The 21,204-nt window shown below is 42.7% G+C and overlaps 1 protein-coding gene across 2 annotated transcripts in view; it reads left to right on the plus strand.

The window, feature by feature from the left end:
• Positions 1-21,204, plus strand: part of LOC137631601 (rotatin-like) — a 133,268-nt gene that overhangs the window by 95,685 nt on the left and 16,379 nt on the right. For both annotated transcript variants that reach the window (XM_068363469.1, XM_068363468.1), the window contains exons 26-29: positions 329-515; positions 12,482-12,651; positions 17,802-18,100; positions 18,514-18,609. In XM_068363469.1, coding sequence (XP_068219570.1) covers positions 329-515; positions 12,482-12,651; positions 17,802-18,100; positions 18,514-18,609 — 752 coding nt within the window. The remainder of the gene's footprint in view (positions 1-328; positions 516-12,481; positions 12,652-17,801; positions 18,101-18,513; positions 18,610-21,204) is intronic.

The following is a 21,204-nucleotide window of genomic DNA, read 5'->3' on the forward strand; positions in this document are numbered from 1 at the left end:
GATTATCGGGTAAGATTAATATTGAAAAATGTTATTTTCATTAGTAAAATAAATTTTTGAATATACTTACCCGATAATCATGATTTAATTGACCCACCCTTCCTCCCCATAGAGAACCAGTGGACCGAGGAAGAAATTGAGGTGGTGTTGACAAGAAGTACTGGAGTACCTGACCACAGATGGCGCTGTGGTGTTTACCCCCACCTGTATAGCGATCGCTGGCGTATCCCGACCGTAGATTTCTGTCGGCAACAGAGTTGACAGCTACATGATTATTGGGTAAGTATATTCAAAAATTTATTTTACTAATGAAAATAACATTTTTCAGCTGATGATGGGCTTGGCAGCATAGATAGTCTAAGTGAAGAGGATTGGAGAAATGGAAAAGGTTCATCCCTTGTTTCAGTTCAGCTGTATGAATCATTGTTGAGGCTATTTACTAACCTAGTGTTGCTCCAACCATCCCAGGTTATTAATCAGTTATGCTCGCATGGAATCATTAACATGGTTATCAAGTAAGTTAATTTCTGTTATATAAATTTGTAGTCCTTTGTATTTCAGTGGTAATGCTGTACTGCAGTGAAATTTATAAACTTTTTAATTCATTATTTTTCAATATTAAACTTACCCGATAATCATGTAGCTGTCAACTCCGTTGCCCGACAGAATTCTATGGAGGGATACGCCAGCTATCACAATACTAGAAGGGGGTGTACTTACCAGCGCCACCTGTGGCCAGGTACTCAAGTACTTCTTGTTGACACCTCCTCAATTATTCCTCTGTCGTGCTTCCGGCAAGACGTTCTGGGATACGCTTATGATCTTCGAGTTTTTTCACGGCTAATTGGTGAAGTATTCTCTCAGATTTCGGCTGTCGCATTACTGGAAACCTTCTTATATTAGCTAGATAGCTTTTATATAGTCCTGATTAACGGTTAACGATCTTTTGCTTGATTTTGGAACCCCCTTTTGGCTAACTCTTTGGATTCAAGATGTCTGACATTTCGCAAGCCCCCTCCCATAGACGATGTAGGTCTTGCAATAGGCGTATTCCGAAGGCCTCGGTAGATCCTCACACCGCTTGTTCTGACTGTAGGGACAGGCCCTGTCAGTTAGAAAATCGATGTGAGGAATGCGCCGGACTTTCGGAACTGGAATTTGTCCGTCTTTTGAAATATTCAACTAAGTTAGAGAGAGGTAGAGTTAGGAGGAGTTCTTCTCACTCTTCACTTTTTTCCTCACCTCATGATCCCCTACCTTTTCCTACCCCTGTAGTGGCTACCCCCGAACCTACTGTTTGCCCTCCGCCTGATATGTCTGTTGTTTTGCGTGCTATTCAGGCCTTAGGCGATAAAGTAGAGTCAGTGGTAAGTGATCATAAGTCTCTGATGGCCGAAGTCAAGGAACTTAAGGTCAAGAGTGCAGTGGGTGGAATTAGTGCCAGTGCTGTGACGAGTGCTAGTGTCAGTGCAGTGCCAAGTGCTAGTGTCAGTGCCAGTGTGGTGCGTGAGGATACTTCTGTGCGAGCCAGTCGTCCTCCCAGTCCGGGACCTCTTGCAAGCTCCCAAGCCCAGGGGAGAAGCAATGTCGAAGGGCATAAGGGTTCGGCAGGCCTTGTTAGACGCACAGAAGTATCCTCGGTGGTTGCGGGCGTGTCTTCCAAAGACCGTCACTCCCACCTGCAGACGATTGAGCCCGTCTTTTTCTCGTCCGCTGATCAACTGTCAGGGAAGAAACGTTGGTCTCAGGTCTCGAGACCGCTTAAACGCAGAGTCCAGTCCGCGAGTGCTCAGCCAGGTTGCAGTCATTGGTTCAGCTCTGACTCGCCGCAGTCATCGGTCGACTGCACTCCGCCCAAGAGGAGTAAGGTTCTGCCACAACAGAGCTCGACTGTTAAGGCTTTACCTCAGCCTACTGTAGTTTCTGCCGACCCCAAGTGGAATCTACTTCAGTCCATGCAAGCTCAGCTTTCGGACTTGATGCGTGAGTGTCGGGCTGAGAGTGTTGCGCCTCCGCCTCCGCCTACACTCCCTCCGCCTGCTCTCGCTCCGCCTGCGCTCGCTCCGCCTGCGCTTGCTCCGCCTGATCGCAGTACCACCTGCCAGGCGTACGATGTTGAGCCACGTTCTGAGTTTGCTGTTCCCAGTGGTGTTCAGCCTCCGCCTTCTTTAAGGCAACCTTTACTTTGGGATCAGGAGGATTATACCTCTCTTCCTCCGCCTTCCCTTGCTGCTCCACCAGTGGTGCAACTCTCGGTTGAGGTACAACAACCTCTCCCGTCCATGAGTCAGTCTCCTCAGCTCTCGCTGCAGCGAGCTCAACCCTCCACAAGGCAAGCACCTCTACACCTTGGCCTTGCGCCTCAGGAGCCTCAGCTGGCGAGACATTTACCTTGTTCTGCGCAGCCTCAACCTCATCATGCTCCGCTCACACCACAGGAACAGGAACTTGCTACTCCGCTTCCACCAACCGCTCAGCAAGCGCAACCCTTGGGTTCAACCACTCATGCTAGGAGTCAGCCTCCTCCACCCATGCGCCTTCCTTCTGCTTCGTCTTTTATTCAGCCTTTGCAGTCTGAGCCTCAGGTTCTCTCTCAACAGTTACTTGAAGAGGAAACCACTAATATTGTTCCTACTCGTTCTGACTCTGCTGTCCAGCATTCTTGTCCGATCTCTTCGCTACACTCTGGTGATGAGGCGTCTGATGATGAGGAAGCACACCTGGATCCCTCGTCAGACGTGGATGAATCCAAGCCTTCTCCACAGTCTATTGACTTTCGTAAGGTCTTGGCTCTGCTTAGGGAGGTTTACCCAGACCACTTTGTCTCTGCTATTCCCCGCTCTCCGCCATCTGAGTTTTCGCTGGGCATACAACAAGCTAAGTCCTCCTATACTAAGCTAGTCCTAGCAAGATCCTCTAAGAGAGCGTTAAGGATCTTAGGGGAGTGGCTGCAGACTAAGCAACACCTTGGCAAAACTTCTTTCATGTTCCCGCCAACTAAGCTCACTTCGAAAGCGAGCGTTTGGTATGCCACAGGAGAAGCACCAGGCTTGGGAGTACCTGCCTCTGCCCAGGCTGACTTCTCAAGTCTGGTAGACTCGCCTCGGAGAACTGCAATGAGGCGCTCTAAGGTTTGCTGGACCTTCTCAGACCTGGATCACTTACTGAAAGGAGTGTTTAGAGCATTTGAAATGTTCAACTTTCTAGACTGGTGCCTGGGGGCCCTCAGCAAGAAGACCTCTCCTGCGGACAAGGATTCTGCCATGCTATTAATGTCCTGCATGGATAAGGCCATTAGGGATGGATCTGGTGAGCTTGCGTCGATGTTTGTATCAGGGGTTTTGAAGAAAAGGGAACAGCTGTGTACCTTCCTTTCCTCCAGCATTACACCTTGCCAAAGGTCACAACTCCTTTTTGCTCCGCTCTCGAAGTTCCTCTTCCCCGAAGAGCTGGTTAAGGACTTGTCTGCTGCCCTGATACAAAAGGACACACACGATCTTGTAGCCTCATCGGCTCGTAAGTCTAAGGTTGCTACCTCAGTCCCCAAGACTTATCGCTCCCCAGTGGCTGATACCCCTGCTACGAGGTTCATACCGCCCTTTCGTGGTAGAGCCCCCAGCCGAGGAAGCTCCCGTCCAGACTCTTACAGGAGCAAGTCTAGGAAAGGCTCCAGGACATCTAAAGGAAAAAACTGACTCTCCGCATCTCCAGACAGCAGTAGGAGCCAGACTCAAGATCTTCTGGCGAGCCTGGGAGAAGAGAGGTGCAGACGCCCAGTCTGTCAGTTGGCTGAGGAACGGTTACAGGATTCCATTCTGCCTCAAACCACCTCTGACCACATCGCCCATCAACCTCTCTCCCAACTACAAAGAAGAGGACAAGAGGCTAGCATTGCACCAGGAGGTGTCGCTACTTGTGCAGAAGAAGGCAGTGGTTATAGTCCGGGACCATCAATCCCCGGGCTTCTACAACCGTCTCTTTCTTGTGGCCAAGAAGACAGGAGGTTGGAGACCGGTGCTGGACGTCAGCGCGCTCAACGCGTATGTCACCAAGCAGACGTTCACGATGGAGACGACGAAGTCGGTCTTAGCAGCGGTCAGGCAGGAGGACTGGATGGTCTCGTTGGACTTGAAAGATGCCTACTTTCACGTTCCTATTCATCCAGACTCCCAACCTTTCCTGAGATTCGTTTTTGGAAAGGTTGTCTACCAATTCCAAGCCCTGTGTTTTGGCCTAAGCACAGCTCCTATGGTCTTTACTCATCTGATGAGGAATATAGCAAAATTCCTACACTTATCGGACATCAGAGCCTCCCTCTACTTAGACGACTGGCTGTTGAGAGCCTCCACGAGTCGTCGCTGTCTGGAGAATCTCAATTGGACTTTAGACTTAATCAGAGAGCTGGGTCTATTAGTCAACATGGAAAAGTCTCAACTCATTCCCTCCCAATCCATTGTGTACCTGGGAATGGAGATTCGGAGTCAGGATTTTCGGGCTTTTCCATCGGCCCCCAGGATAAGCCAAGCCCTAGAGTGCATCATGAGCATGCTGAAGAGGAGCAGTTGCTCGGTGAGACAGTGGATGAGTCTCACAGGGACCCTTTCATCACTGGCCCTGTTCGTCGAGCTAGGGAGACTCCACCTCCGCCCTCTTCAATTCCATCTTGCAGCTCATTGGGACAAGGGTTCGACTCTCGAAGCAGTCTCTATCCCAATCACCCAAGAGATGAAGACCACTCTCCTGTGGTGGAAGCACAACCTCCTTCTCAGGGAGGGTCTATCGTTGGCTATTCAGACCCCCAATCTTCATCTCTTCTCAGATGCATCGGACTCGGGCTGGGGTGCGACCTTGAACGGACGGGAATGCTCGGGAACGTGGAACGAGGAACAGGGATTACTCCACATCAACTGCAAGGAGCTACTAGCAGTTCATTTAGCCCTGTTGAACTTCAAGTCCCTCCTGCTAGGCAAAGTGGTGGAGGTGAACTCAGACAATACCACAGCCTTGGCTTACATCTCCAAGCAAGGAGGGACCCATTCGAGGAGCCTATACGAGATCGCAAGGAACCTCACTCTGGTCACGAGGTTCATTCAGGGCGATATGAACGTCTCAGCAGATCGCCTAAGCAGAAGGAATCAGGTCATTCCCACGGAATGGACCCTCCACAAGAGTGTGTGCAACAGACTTTGGACCTTGTGGGGTCAACCTACCATAGATCTGTTTGCCACCTCCATAACCAAGAGACTTCCGCTGTACTGTTCCCCTGTTCCAGACCCTGCAGCAGTTCATGTGGATGCTTTTCTACTGAACTGGTCCCATCTCGACCTGTACGCATTCCCACCGTTCAAGATAATAAACAAAGTTCTGCAGAAATTCATCTCGCACGAAGGGACACGGCTGACGCTGGTTGCTCCCCTTTGGCCTGCAAGAGAATGGTTCACAGAGGTACTTCAATGGCTAGTCGACATCCCCAGGACTCTACCTCTAAGAGTGGACCTTCTACGTCAACCTCACGTAGACAGGTTGCACCCAAACCTCCACGCTCTTCGGCTGACTGCCTTCAGACTGTCGAAAGATTCGCTAGAGCTAGAGGCTTTTCGAAGGAGGCAGCCAGTGCGATTGCCAGAGCAAGAAGGGTTTCCACTCGTAGAGTCTACCAGTCTAAGTGGGAGGTCTTCCGAAGCTGGTGTAGAGCCAATTCAATATCCTCTACCAATACCTCTGTGACCCAAATAGCTGACTTCCTTCTACATCTTAGGAATGAGAGATCCCTTTCAGCCCCTACGATTAAAGGGTATAGGAGTATGTTGGCTTCAGTCCTCCGCCACAGAGGTTTGGACTTGTCTTCCAACAAGGACCTTCAAGACATTCTTAAGTCTTTTGAGACGTCTAAAGAGCGTCGTCTATCCACTCCAGGCTGGAACCTAGACGTAGTCTTAAGGTTCCTTATGTCTCCTAGGTTCGAACCTCTCCAGTCAGCTTCCTTCAAGGACCTTACCCTCAAGACTCTTTTTCTCGTCTGCCTTGCAACAGCTAAGAGAGTCAGTGAGGTTCATGCCTTCAGCAAGAACATTGGTTTCACGACCGAATCTGCAACATGTTCTTTTCAGCTCGGATTCCTAGCAAAGAACGAACTTCCTTCACGTCCTTGGCCTAGATCGTTTGAAATACCTAGCCTCTCCAACATGGTAGGTAACGAACTAGAGAGAGTTCTTTGCCCTGTCAGAGCTCTCAAATATTATCTGAAGAGGTCTAAACCTATTCGAGGACAGTCAGAAGCCTTATGGTGTGCCATCAAGAAACCTTCGAGGCCCATGTCCAAGAATGGGGTTTCGTATTATATAAGGCTTCTGATTAGAGAAGCCCACTCTCACTTAAAGGAGGAAGACCTTGCATTGCTGAAGGTAAGGACCCACGAAGTAAGAGCCGTAGCTACTTCGATGGCCTTTAATAAAAACCGTTCTCTGCAGAGCATAATGGATGCAACCTATTGGAGGAGCAAGTCAGTGTTTGCATCATTTTATCTTAAAGATGTCCAGTCTCTTTACGAGAACTGCTACACCCTGGGACCATTCGTAGCAGCGAGTGCAGTAGTAGGTGAGGGCTCAGCCACTACATTCCCTTAATCCCATAACCTTTTTTAACCTTTCTCTTGAATGCTTTTATTGTTGTTTTTATGGTTGTTACGGTAGGCTAAGAAGCCTTCCGCATCCTTTTGATTTGGCGGGTGGTCTATTCATTCTTGAGAAGCGCCTGGGTTAGAGGTTTTGTAGAGGTCCTTTAGTAGGGGTTGCAACCCCATATACTTTGGCACCTTTGGGTTGATTCAGCCTCCAAGAGGAACGCTGCGCTCAGTAAGGAAGACGAACTTAAAAAAGAGGCAGAGTAACGGTTCAATTCGACTTCCTTACCAGGTACTTATTATTTCATTGTTATTTGAGATAACTGTTATATGAAATATGGGATACTTAGCTATCCTTTAATCTTGTACACTGGTTTTCACCCACCCCCCTGGGTGTGAATCAGCTACATGATTATCGGGTAAGTTTAATATTGAAAAATGTTATTTTTATTAGTAAAATAAATTTTTGAATATACTTACCCGATAATCATGATTTAATCGACCCTCCCTTCCTCCCCATAGAAAACCAGTGGACCGAGGAATAATTGAGGAGGTGTCAACAAGAAGTACTTGAGTACCTGGCCACAGGTGGCGCTGGTAAGTACACCCCCTTCTAGTATTGTGATAGCTGGCGTATCCCTCCATAGAATTCTGTCGGGCAACGGAGTTGACAGCTACATGATTATCGGGTAAGTATATTCAAAAATTTATTTTACTAATAAAAATAACATATTGTTCCTACTCGTTCTGACTCTGCTGTCCAGCATTCTTGTCCGATCTCTTCGCTACACTCTGGTGATGAGGCGTCTGATGATGAGGAAGCACACCTGGATCCCTCGTCAGACGTGGATGAATCCAAGCCTTCTCCACAGTCTATTGACTTTCGTAAGGTCTTGGCTCTGCTTAGGGAGGTTTACCCAGACCACTTTGTCTCTGCTATTCCCCGCTCTCCGCCATCTGAGTTTTCGCTGGGCATACAACAAGCTAAGTCCTCCTATACTAAGCTAGTCCTAGCAAGATCCTCTAAGAGAGCGTTAAGGATCTTAGGGGAGTGGCTGCAGACTAAGCAACACCTTGGCAAAACTTCTTTCATGTTCCCGCCAACTAAGCTCACTTCGAAAGCGAGCGTTTGGTATGCCACAGGAGAAGCACCAGGCTTGGGAGTACCTGCCTCTGCCCAGGCTGACTTCTCAAGTCTGGTAGACTCGCCTCGGAGAACTGCAATGAGGCGCTCTAAGGTTTGCTGGACCTTCTCAGACCTGGATCACTTACTGAAAGGAGTGTTTAGAGCATTTGAAATGTTCAACTTTCTAGACTGGTGCCTGGGGGCCCTCAGCAAGAAGACCTCTCCTGCGGACAAGGATTCTGCCATGCTATTAATGTCCTGCATGGATAAGGCCATTAGGGATGGATCTGGTGAGCTTGCGTCGATGTTTGTATCAGGGGTTTTGAAGAAAAGGGAACAGCTGTGTACCTTCCTTTCCTCCAGCATTACACCTTGCCAAAGGTCACAACTCCTTTTTGCTCCGCTCTCGAAGTTCCTCTTCCCCGAAGAGCTGGTTAAGGACTTGTCTGCTGCCCTGATACAAAAGGACACACACGATCTTGTAGCCTCATCGGCTCGTAAGTCTAAGGTTGCTACCTCAGTCCCCAAGACTTATCGCTCCCCAGTGGCTGATACCCCTGCTACGAGGTTCATACCGCCCTTTCGTGGTAGAGCCCCCAGCCGAGGAAGCTCCCGTCCAGACTCTTACAGGAGCAAGTCTAGGAAAGGCTCCAGGACATCTAAAGGAAAAAACTGACTCCGCATCTCCAGACAGCAGTAGGAGCCAGACTCAAGATCTTCTGGCGAGCCTGGGAGAAGAGAGGTGCAGACGCCCAGTCTGTCAGTTGGCTGAGGAACGGTTACAGGATTCCATTCTGCCTCAAACCACCTCTGACCACATCGCCCATCAACCTCTCTCCCAACTACAAAGAAGAGGACAAGAGGCTAGCATTGCACCAGGAGGTGTCGCTACTTGTGCAGAAGAAGGCAGTGGTTATAGTCCGGGACCATCAATCCCCGGGCTTCTACAACCGTCTCTTTCTTGTGGCCAAGAAGACAGGAGGTTGGAGACCGGTGCTGGACGTCAGCGCGCTCAACGCGTATGTCACCAAGCAGACGTTCACGATGGAGACAACGAAGTCGGTCTTAGCAGCGGTCAGGCAGGAGGACTGGATGGTCTCGTTGGACTTGAAAGATGCCTACTTTCACGTTCCTATTCATCCAGACTCCCAACCTTTCCTGAGATTCGTTTTTGGAAAGGTTGTCTACCAATTCCAAGCCCTGTGTTTTGGCCTAAGCACAGCTCCTATGGTCTTTACTCATCTGATGAGGAATATAGCAAAATTCCTACACTTATCGGACATCAGAGCCTCCCTCTACTTAGACGACTGGCTGTTGAGAGCCTCCACGAGTCGTCGCTGTCTGGAGAATCTCAATTGGACTTTAGACTTAATCAGAGAGCTGGGTCTATTAGTCAACATGGAAAAGTCTCAACTCATTCCCTCCCAATCCATTGTGTACCTGGGAATGGAGATTCGGAGTCAGGATTTTCGGGCTTTTCCATCGGCCCCCAGGATAAGCCAAGCCCTAGAGTGCATCATGAGCATGCTGAAGAGGAGCAGTTGCTCGGTGAGACAGTGGATGAGTCTCACAGGGACCCTTTCATCACTGGCCCTGTTCGTCGAGCTAGGGAGACTCCACCTCCGCCCTCTTCAATTCCATCTTGCAGCTCATTGGGACAAGGGTTCGACTCTCGAAGCAGTCTCTATCCCAATCACCCAAGAGATGAAGACCACTCTCCTGTGGTGGAAGCACAACCTCCTTCTCAGGGAGGGTCTATCGTTGGCTATTCAGACCCCCAATCTTCATCTCTTCTCAGATGCATCGGACTCGGGCTGGGGTGCGACCTTGAACGGACGGGAATGCTCGGGAACGTGGAACGAGGAACAGGGATTACTCCACATCAACTGCAAGGAGCTACTAGCAGTTCATTTAGCCCTGTTGAACTTCAAGTCCCTCCTGCTAGGCAAAGTGGTGGAGGTGAACTCAGACAATACCACAGCCTTGGCTTACATCTCCAAGCAAGGAGGGACCCATTCGAGGAGCCTATACGAGATCGCAAGGAACCTCACTCTGGTCACGAGGTTCATTCAGGGCGATATGAACGTCTCAGCAGATCGCCTAAGCAGAAGGAATCAGGTCATTCCCACGGAATGGACCCTCCACAAGAGTGTGTGCAACAGACTTTGGACCTTGTGGGGTCAACCTACCATAGATCTGTTTGCCACCTCCATAACCAAGAGACTTCCGCTGTACTGTTCCCCTGTTCCAGACCCTGCAGCAGTTCATGTGGATGCTTTTCTACTGAACTGGTCCCATCTCGACCTGTACGCATTCCCACCGTTCAAGATAATAAACAAAGTTCTGCAGAAATTCATCTCGCACGAAGGGACACGGCTGACGCTGGTTGCTCCCCTTTGGCCTGCAAGAGAATGGTTCACAGAGGTACTTCAATGGCTAGTCGACATCCCCAGGACTCTACCTCTAAGAGTGGACCTTCTACGTCAACCTCACGTAGACAGGTTGCACCCAAACCTCCACGCTCTTCGGCTGACTGCCTTCAGACTGTCGAAAGATTCGCTAGAGCTAGAGGCTTTTCGAAGGAGGCAGCCAGTGCGATTGCCAGAGCAAGAAGGGTTTCCACTCGTAGAGTCTACCAGTCTAAGTGGGAGGTCTTCCGAAGCTGGTGTAGAGCCAATTCAATATCCTCTACCAATACCTCTGTGACCCAAATAGCTGACTTCCTTCTACATCTTAGGAATGAGAGATCTCTTTCAGCCCCTACGATTAAAGGGTATAGGAGTATGTTGGCTTCAGTCCTCCGCCACAGAGGTTTGGACTTGTCTTCCAACAAGGACCTTCAAGACATTCTTAAGTTTTTTGAGACGTCTAAAGAGCGTCGTCTATCCACTCCAGGCTGGAACCTAGACGTAGTCTTAAGGTTCCTTATGTCTCCTAGGTTCGAACCTCTCCAGTCAGCTTCCTTCAAGGACCTTACCCTCAAGACTCTTTTTCTCGTCTGCCTTGCAACAGCTAAGAGAGTCAGTGAGGTTCATGCCTTCAGCAAGAACATTGGTTTCACGACCGAATCTGCAACATGTTCTTTTCAGCTCGGATTCCTAGCAAAGAACGAACTTCCTTCACGTCCTTGGCCTAGATCGTTTGAAATACCTAGCCTCTCCAACATGGTAGGTAACGAACTAGAGAGAGTTCTTTGCCCTGTCAGAGCTCTCAAATATTATCTGAAGAGGTCTAAACCTATTCGAGGACAGTCAGAAGCCTTATGGTGTGCCATCAAGAAACCTTCGAGGCCCATGTCCAAGAATGGGGTTTCGTATTATATAAGGCTTCTGATTAGAGAAGCCCACTCTCACTTAAAGGAGGAAGACCTTGCATTGCTGAAGGTAAGGACCCACGAAGTAAGAGCCGTAGCTACTTCGATGGCCTTTAATAAAAACCGTTCTCTGCAGAGCATAATGGATGCAACCTATTGGAGGAGCAAGTCAGTGTTTGCATCATTTTATCTTAAAGATGTCCAGTCTCTTTACGAGAACTGCTACACCCTGGGACCATTCGTAGCAGCGAGTGCAGTAGTAGGTGAGGGCTCAGCCACTACATTCCCTTAATCCCATAACCTTTTTTAACCTTTCTCTTGAATGCTTTTATTGTTGTTTTTATGGTTGTTACGGTAGGCTAAGAAGCCTTCCGCATCCTTTTGATTTGGCGGGTGGTCTATTCATTCTTGAGAAGCGCCTGGGTTAGAGGTTTTGTAGAGGTCCTTTAGTAGGGGTTGCAACCCCATATACTTTGGCACCTTTGGGTTGATTCAGCCTCCAAGAGGAACGCTGCGCTCAGTAAGGAAGACGAACTTAAAAAAGAGGCAGAGTAACGGTTCAATTCGACTTCCTTACCAGGTACTTATTATTTCATTGTTATTTGAGATAACTGTTATATGAAATATGGGATACTTAGCTATCCTTTAATCTTGTACACTGGTTTTCACCCACCCCCCTGGGTGTGAATCAGCTACATGATTATCGGGTAAGTTTAATATTGAAAAATGTTATTTTTATTAGTAAAATAAATTTTTTAATATACTTACCCGATAATCATGATTTAATCGACCCTCCCTTCCTCCCCATAGAGAACCAGTGGACCGAGGAATAATTGAGGAGGTGTCAACAAGAAGTACTTGAGTACCTGGCCACAGGTGGCGCTGGTAAGTACACCCCCTTCTAGTATTGTGATAGCTGGCGTATCCCTCCATAGAATTCTGTCGGGCAACGGAGTTGACAGCTACATGATTATCGGGTAAGTATATTCAAAAATTTATTTTACTAATAAAAATAACATTTTTACATCTCGTAGTAACAGGGGATTTTGAGGAGGGAGAAGTCTAATTGGAGAGGGATCTCTGGTAGTGGTATCACTCGCCCCAGTTCTAATACCGACACCCTTTAGGGGTGAGCGAGCTGGATATACTCCTAGCATTCCATGCAACTTTTTTCTCTGGTATATTTAGCAGTATTTATACCTTTGAAATGGTGCTTTAAGGAGCATTTCACTGAGCGACACAGGCTCCTCGCCCAGAAATAGATTTTTCCTTTGTCAAAATCCCTTTTTTATTTTCCATGACTTGCAGTTTTATTTCCTTTAAATTTCACCAACTCAAAATCGTAATTTTTACTGTACTTTGATTTTTTATATTGGTTGACTTGCTGGTTTTTATTCCTTTTTTTCTCTCTTCATTTCAGACAACTTCGTTATATTGTCCCCCTCTTGAATGTATCTGAGAGTTATTTTCAAGCCGTGGAAACAGCTTTGATATTTCTTTGCACAGTTCTCAAGCATGACTCAAGCCTTGCCCGTTCACTTACTCGAGACACTAGTCTTGTACATCTCATAATGGCAGTGTTAACCTCAGGTTGGTGATTATTTGCTCCATGTAATGAAGTTGCATGAATTATTTAGGTCTGTTCTATTGTGCTAATTATTATAGTTTTATTGGTTAATTTGTTTTATATTTGTTGCCTTGATGACATGGAGAGAGTTATCTAGATTTCTAGTCAATTGAGATAACCCATCAGTAAAGAAAGGAATTTTTTTTTGATAGGTACATAAGGCCTGCATTACTTTATTTAGCAGGAACTTATGTCTGTTTTAAGAAGAGGAAAGTTGATTTAAAAAAGTGTTAACATGAAATAAGATCCAAAGTTAGAGAGTGGTATGGCATCTAGCATCTGGAAAATAGACTTAGATTGTTTGGACTTATAATGTAGCTGTTTCACATTAACTCGCTAGCAAAATATTAAAACAATGCAAATATACTAAATAGATATATTTTTTTTTGAGTCATCAGTAATCCCTTTTTAGATTTATTTGTAATTCATACCACAATTAGCATCCTAATATAAACAATATATTCAAAGTAGAAGTTAAACTGTAAAATTTTCATTATAAGTGGAATAGGAACCCTATATAAAGGAATAAAAAAACTGAATTTTGATTATAAGATTTCTTATTTATACTCACCTTATGTTCATAATGCCTCTCTCTTGAAGTTTTTTCAAATGTCAATGCCTATGCCATAATAGAAATTACTTATTTTCTTTTCTTGCTAAATGCAAGCATTTAGCTATGTGACTGTTGATGGAAACTATCTTGCAATGAGACTTCATAAGTTCGCTCGGTCTTTCGGCCTCAAAGTCAAAACCAGATCATTAGTCTCTTGACAACTGGTCACTAATGAGGCGGGAGGCCGTGTACATGAACATCAAGTTAGTTTACATACATGCATATACCAAAGGCACTTCCCCCAATTTTGGGGGGTAGCCGACATGAACAATGAAACAAAACAAAAAGGGGACCTCTACTCTCTACGTTCCTCCAGCCTAACCAGGGACTCGGCCGAGTTCAGCTGGTACTGCTAGGGTGCCACAGCCCAACCTCCCACATTATCCACCACAGATGAAGCTTCATAATGCTGAATCCCCTACTGCTGCTACCTCTGCGGTCATCTAAGGCACCGGAGGAAGCAGCAGGGCCTACCGGAACTGCGTCACAATCGCTCGCCATTCATTCCTATTTCTAGCACGCTCTCTTGCCTCTCTCACATCTATCCTCCTATCACCCAGTTTAGAAATACTGTAATATATTTTATAACTAAAATTCTGTTTATTTATATGAAACTCCCTTAACCCTGGATAGGTACGGTCCTCGGACACCCCTTTAAGGGTATACTCGGACGCGAACGACCCCGACGCCAAAAAAAATTCTTGAAAAATCAGTTTTTGCAGTAACCTCCTTTTTTCTTTTGCCAAAAAAAACTTCAATGAATGCTTAAAACAACTGTAAAGATAAATACTACTCATCTGCAGAAAAACTATTTATTATAAATATTTTAAAAAATTAAGTAGAAAAAAAAAAGACCTGACATAAAAATTCATAAAAAAAAAGTTTATACATATATACACAAATCCTTTTAGGAATTGATTCTTGAATGTTTAGGACACATCTTGATGTATTTTGGATGAAGTCAGACCCATGGAGGTGAAGATCTGAAATGAGAAAAAAAGGGTAACTTTTTTTGGCCAAAAAAAATTGTCCAAATTTCATGAATTTTTTTGGGTACCCAAATGAAATAGGAAGTGGCTAATTTTTTTAGGGAATAAACATATGTTATCCTAAAATAGAAATATGTAAAAAAATCTTCATTATTTTGTAAATTACATTTATATCAGGGGCCATATCTAAAGGTAATTTTTTGAGTACTTGGAAATTTCGTAAAAAAATACATATATTTAATATATAATATGATATTTATGCAGGTAAAAATATACCAAAATATCACAAATTCTATAGGGAACAAGAATATATATAGATAGGGCAGCTTACGCTTCGGATATGTCCACAAAATGGCCGCCAACCACACTGACTCAGACTCCCTAATCTGCCACTTGAAATGTAGGAAGGGTATGTCAATTTCAAGGTGTTATTTACTAATCTAATTATTATTGGATATGCATAAAAATTGTATGGTGGGTTGCTGGATAATTGTCGATTATTTTACGACTATAAAATTAAAATTCTGACCCAAAAAATTTTTTTTGAAGGGAAATAAAATCGAAAAAAAAAATGTAAAACAATATTTTAGCTAAAAAAATTTGATGATATTCAATCAAAAAAAAAGTAAACAAAATTTTCCGACAAATAAACATCTAGAGGAATCATTACTCTGTGATAGTTCCTTAGTACGTGTAATTTTGAAAGAATTGGGAAAAAACGAAAAAAGGGCAATCACCGGAAAATCGAACACATACCTATATATACGCCATATCTGGCTAAAAAAAAGATAGGCATGGGTAGCCAGATCATCTAGAAACACTTTCCAACACTATAAAAATATAAGTTTTGCGACACTACTTGCCAATTCCTTACGGTAACATGACTAAGCAAAAAAATGCAAAACAAATAAAAAGGGGCACTCGTGGAAAAATGGCCATTCTAATATACGGCATTTCAGAAAAAAAAAATTTCAGCCACGTGCTAGGCAAACCATCAAGGCATATTTTCCGACAAATAAACATATAAATGAAATATTACTCTGTGATAGTTCCTTAGTACATAGTAATTTTGAAAGAAATGGGAAAAAAACGAAAAAATGGCAATCACAGGAAAATCGAACACATACTTATATATACGCCATATCTGGCTAAAAAAAAAATAGGCATGGGTAGCCAGATCATCTAGAAACACTTTCCAACACTATAAAAATATAAGTTTTGCGACACTACTTGCCAATTCCTTACGGTAACATGACTAAGCAAAAAAATGCAAAACAAATAAAAAGGGGCACTCGCGGAAAAATGCCCAACATTCTAATATACGGCATCTCAGATAAAAAAAAAAGACATGCACGTGTTAGCCCAACCATCAAGGCACACTTTCTAACACATAAACATGAAAAAAAAATCAATAATATACGGCAATTCCTTACTACGTAGTAAATTTTTACAAATATTGAAAAAAAAACAGAAATTGGCAACCGCAGTTAAATACCCAATATACCAATAACTACGTCGTATCTGACAAAAACAAAATCACGCATGGGTAGCCAGATCATCTAGACACATTTTCCAACATTAAAAAAGCAAAAGTTTTACGACACTATTTCGCAATATCTTACGGAAAAATGACTTGGCAAAAAAATTAAAAAAAATGAAAAAGGGACACTCGCGGTAAAATGCCCGACATTCTAATATACGACATCTCAGATAAAAAAAAAGACATGCACGTGTTAGCCCAACCATCAAGGCACACTTTCTAACACATAAACATGAAAAAAAAAAGAATAATATACGACAATTCCTTACTACGTAGTAATTTTTACAAATATTGAAAAAAAAACAGAAATTGGTAACCGCAGTTAAATACCCAATATACCAATAACTACGTCGTATCTGACAAAAACAAAGTCATGCATGGGTAGCCAGATCATCTAGACACACTTTCCAACACTAAACAAGCAAAAGTTTTACGACACTATTTGGCAATATCTTACGGAAAAATGACTTGGCAAAAAAATAAAAAAAAAATGAAAAAGGGGCACTCGCGGTAAAATGGTCCTCGTGGTGATGAACGACATTTTAACTAAAAAAAAAAACATGCACATGGTAGCCAAACAATCCACCAAGACTTTCCACAACTGATAACCTATACAAGTTGCACCATTCTACGACAATTTCATAATACGTAATAACTTTGATAATTATGCAAACTACCTCAGAAGGGTAAACTCGGACGCGAACGACCCCGACGCGTCTCAGAAATCGGGGAAGGAGTACAGCTACAGCAATGCACATCTGGACACTACTAGAGCGTGTAGGGGAGACACCTCCTGCAGGTCGATCACCCACAAATTCAGTCACAGGGGTGAGTCACGTGAGAAAAACCTGTTTTTTTTTGACGCTCGGGGTCGCAAACGACCCACCGTACCTATCCAGGGTTAATGTTCATATTACTGACTCCCTTACTCTGATGGAGGTGCGTTAGTGATGGAAAGAGATGGGAAAACCACAATCTAGATTACTGTAAAAAGTGTTATCAACCTCCTGAGACTTATTTCAAAGGTAACCTTTCCTAATCCCAAGTAAACTCATAACCATTTGATTTTGTAGAAGGATGAACTAGAACTGTTTGGCAAAACTTAAAAAGTTAGTCTAGGTATTTCAATTTTCTCTGGCTGCTTTCTTGAACTACATGCAAACAAAGCAAAATAGTAAAAGGTGAATACTAAATGTTAATTTACCTTATGTTTGCACAATCAAAGCTGTTAGCCATCAGCTGGACATGACTCAAAAAGTGAAATTGTAAGCAAATGTCATTCGTCATGTATAAAAACAGAACACAATCATGTGGCCACCACATCTCATAAAGCCAGGAATAATTTGTAATGACCTTGTGATTTCTTCATTCATAGATTAACTTTTCACTGCATTTTTTTTGCAATTCCAGTAAAAGATATCTTCAAATAAAATTTATATACATAAAACTAAAAAGTTGAAAACTCAATTTGAATTTGAATCATGGGGTGAGTTGGCAGAATTATTGATGAAAAGTCACTATACAGTATATGCAATAAGAGAACTGAAAGCTAAAGTAAACTATGGCACATCATCGCTTAGATAAATTCAGTTGTCACCAACCTGCAGATGGCTTAGTACTTGCCAGAGCAGGAGATATTTTGCAAGGAAAGAAAACTGGAAATTTTTTATTTTGAGGCAGGTGTGAACATTTAAACAGCTTTGACTGAGATACAATATGAACATCAAGGGATTGCAATAGGAATAATTCTTTTACTCATCAAAGAACCATGGGATATCAAGCACAAGGGAGAGTAGAACAAAAGTGGTTGGGGGACACTTTTACAGGTGACCTAGTGACAACCAATGGGGTTTCAGTAATTCTATGCTAATTCTGTATGATATTATCACTTGTATGTGATGTTTAAAGTATATCATTAGCAAATAAGTTTAGGTTTGTTTTCAAGTAATTTAGAATTGATTCTTTTTGCAGGCATTGATAAAGAATATACCAGAATTGTTGGTTTTGAATTGCTAAACATTCTCACGCATGGAGGAAGATTGGGAACATCACAGATAATTGATTGGGTCACAGCATCTCCTGCGCTCACTCTGCGTCCTTTAGTGCTCAGTCTTCATTCGTCCTCACCTCGGGGTCTTCAGACTGCAGCAACAAGCTTCCTTATAAGCCTTTTATATTCAGTATTAGATGGGGATAATTTGCAAGATGGCACTGTGGAATCTAATCTTTCAAAAATGTTAGATACACCTGTTAAACTTCTAAATGATCAGGTGAAATAATATTTGAGTTTTTACTGATAATGCAATTAGAATTTTATGTGCAACAAAATCATGTCTTATTAATGTCACTTGAAATAAACAGAAACAAATTGGGTAAGAGGTTAAGGTTAAAGGGGTTTCATCAATAGAAAGAGAGAAGTGTTTAGATAAGTTTGGTAGCAAGAAGAGGATTGAGAACATTAAAGTACAAGAGATGTTTGAAAGGGAGAACTCAGTATCCTTGAAGTAAAAGACTGCATGCTATATAGTAATGATTGTTGCTTTATGTACAGGGATTGTGAACCTTCTGTGTAAATATATGAAGCATTTGATGTTGTTGAATTTGTTTGCATTGGATCTCATCCATATTTTCCAACTGAAGAATGAATAAATCTCTATAATGTACCTCTTTTTTTCCCCTGAAGGATATTTGCCCAGGTTGGGAAATCTGCAGACACCTCATACAGTTGATCTGTTTTGTATCAGACATTGATGAAATCCCTGGTCAGGCAGTACAGAAGGTAAGAACATATTGTATGTCAGTACATGTTTGATACAGTATATAGTACAAGCACTTAAAGTTAGCTCAGTCATTGTGATTTTTATATTTATTCATGATGGACTTAGTTTATATTTTCCTCTAAATTTCCAGCAAAAAAGCAATTTAGCAATTATACAGTGTATGAATGTAGGCTGTTGGTTTAGAATATCTCAACTTAGAATAGAATTGCTTCACCACAAAACTATCTCGTTGATTGCCAACATTTTGCATTTTCTAATGCCTTTAACCCTTTTACCCCCGATGGACGTACAGGTACGTTTCAGAAAACGCATCCCTTTACCCCCAAGGACGTACCGGTACATCCTTGCAAAAAACTGTTTTTTACATTTTTAGCATATTTTTGATAACTTTATGAGAAACTTCAGGCATTTTCCAAAATAATGAGACCAACCTGACCTCTCTATGACAAAAATTAAGGCTGTCAGAGCAATTTGAAAAAAATATTGCAAAATGTGCTTGAAAAAAAAAATGCCTGGGGGTTAAAGGTTGGAAAGTTCCAAATAGCTTTGGGGGTAAAAGGGTTAATACTAAAGTTTTGCATCTAGTAAACAAAATCAGAGAACTAGTAGCCATTTACATGCTCCCTGTATCCACTTTTGTTTCCTGTCTGCAACACTGTTAGCAGCTTACTTCAGTAGTTTGTAAAGATATTAAAATCATTAATCAATTCTGTTTTTTCTTCTTTTTTATCTACTGTATCTACTGTATTCACCTCCTTAGTCATGTAAAAATATGTTATTTTGATTATAAAATAAATTTTTGAATATACTTACCCGGTGATTATATAGCTGCAACTCTGTTGCTCGACAGACAACTCTACGGAAAAACTCGCCAGCAATCGCTACACAGGTTGCGGGTGTGCCCAACAGCGCCATCTGTCGACCAGATACCCAGCTCTCAATGTAAACAAAGACTCAATTTTCTCCTTGTCCCACTGCGTCTCTATTGGGGAGGAAGGGAGGGTCATTTAATTTATAATCACCGGTAAGTATATTCAAAAATTTATTTTCAATATTTAACTTAGCCGGTGATTATATAGCTGCAACTCTGTTGCCCGACAGACAACTCTACGGTAAAAACTCGCCAGCGATCGCTACACAGGTTGCGGGTGTGCCCAACAGCGCCATCTGTCGTCCAGATACCCAGTACTCAATGTAAACAAAGACTCAATTTTCTCTCTGTCGAGCTATCGACAAGACGTACTTACTCGCTGTTGCTAAACTGGAGTTTTTTCACAACTAATTGGTGAAGTACTTTATTCTAGTTTTGAGCTTTCGCTATGCAGGTGTTTTATCTTCATCTTAAATCTTGAACTCGTTTTGGATAGATTTAATTATGGTGACAAAGAGAGTATGGACTTTCTTTCACTTTTAAATGGCCGACCCTTCCCTTAGACGGAAGTGTGTTTAGGCTTTTAGTAATTATCTTATCACGTTATAGATTTTCCTCTATATATGTTATATCTCTCCGCCTTTATTAGGCCTCTTCGATTAACTTTCCATTTATTATAAACATATAAAAATAAATTTTAATGTTTTGTTTATATAGACCTTTCCTGAGAGTAGGCGGTCCTAACTTGGAAACCGAAGTTAATCAACGTTGAGCCCTTTATATCGTAATTAGCTTTTAAAGAGCTAAGGATTTAAAACTTTTTAAATGTACAGTGAACCCTCGTTTATCGCGGTAGATAGGTTCCAGACGCGGGCGCGATAGGTGAAAATCCGCGAAGTATTGACACCATATTTACCTATTTATTTAACATGTATATTCGGACTTTTAAAACCTTCCCTTGTACGTAGTACTGTTAACAAACTACCCTTTAATGTACAGAACACTTAATGCATGTACTACAGTACCCTAAACTAAAACAGGCACAAATATTAAAGGCGATTTTATATCATGCGTTTCCTAAACACCTAAAAAGCACGATAAAAAATGGCAACCAATGTTTTGTTTACGTTTATCTCTGATCATAATGAAGAAACAAACTCATTTAGTGTACTGTACACATATATGTATAGGTTAGTTTTTGCATCGATTATATTGATGTACAGTATACAGTATGTTGATTTTGTTATTACCAATGTTTTACTTAATTTTCCTTAGGACTTCCAAATGAAATGTTTTTCTTTATGACGCCACCTGAAACGACGGCGTCATAAAGTACGCTCAGTAAACAACCACGCTCAGAACAAAGAAGGCATTTAACGCGCATGATGAAAGTGATAAATAATGATATTTACAGTAAAAGCATTTACAAAATATGTTATTACAAATATTATTTACCGTATCTATATAAAATCATACAGTACATACTGTACGTAGCAAAGCAGGAAAACAATTTACGAGAGAGAGAGAGAGAGAGAGAGAGAGAGAGAGAGAGAGAGAGAGAGATTGTTTTACGTACGTAAATGTAAATTTTAAACAAAAAAAATATGATAGGCTTTTAAAACCTTCCCTTTAACTTAATGCATACAGTACCGTAAACTATAAAACAGACACAAATATTACAGTAAAATGTTTAAGTAAAAAATAAAGATTGTTACTGTACTCA

This window comes from Palaemon carinicauda, chromosome 40, assembly GCF_036898095.1.
Source record: "Palaemon carinicauda isolate YSFRI2023 chromosome 40, ASM3689809v2, whole genome shotgun sequence".
In the NCBI taxonomy this organism is placed as follows: domain Eukaryota; kingdom Metazoa; phylum Arthropoda; class Malacostraca; order Decapoda; family Palaemonidae; genus Palaemon; species Palaemon carinicauda.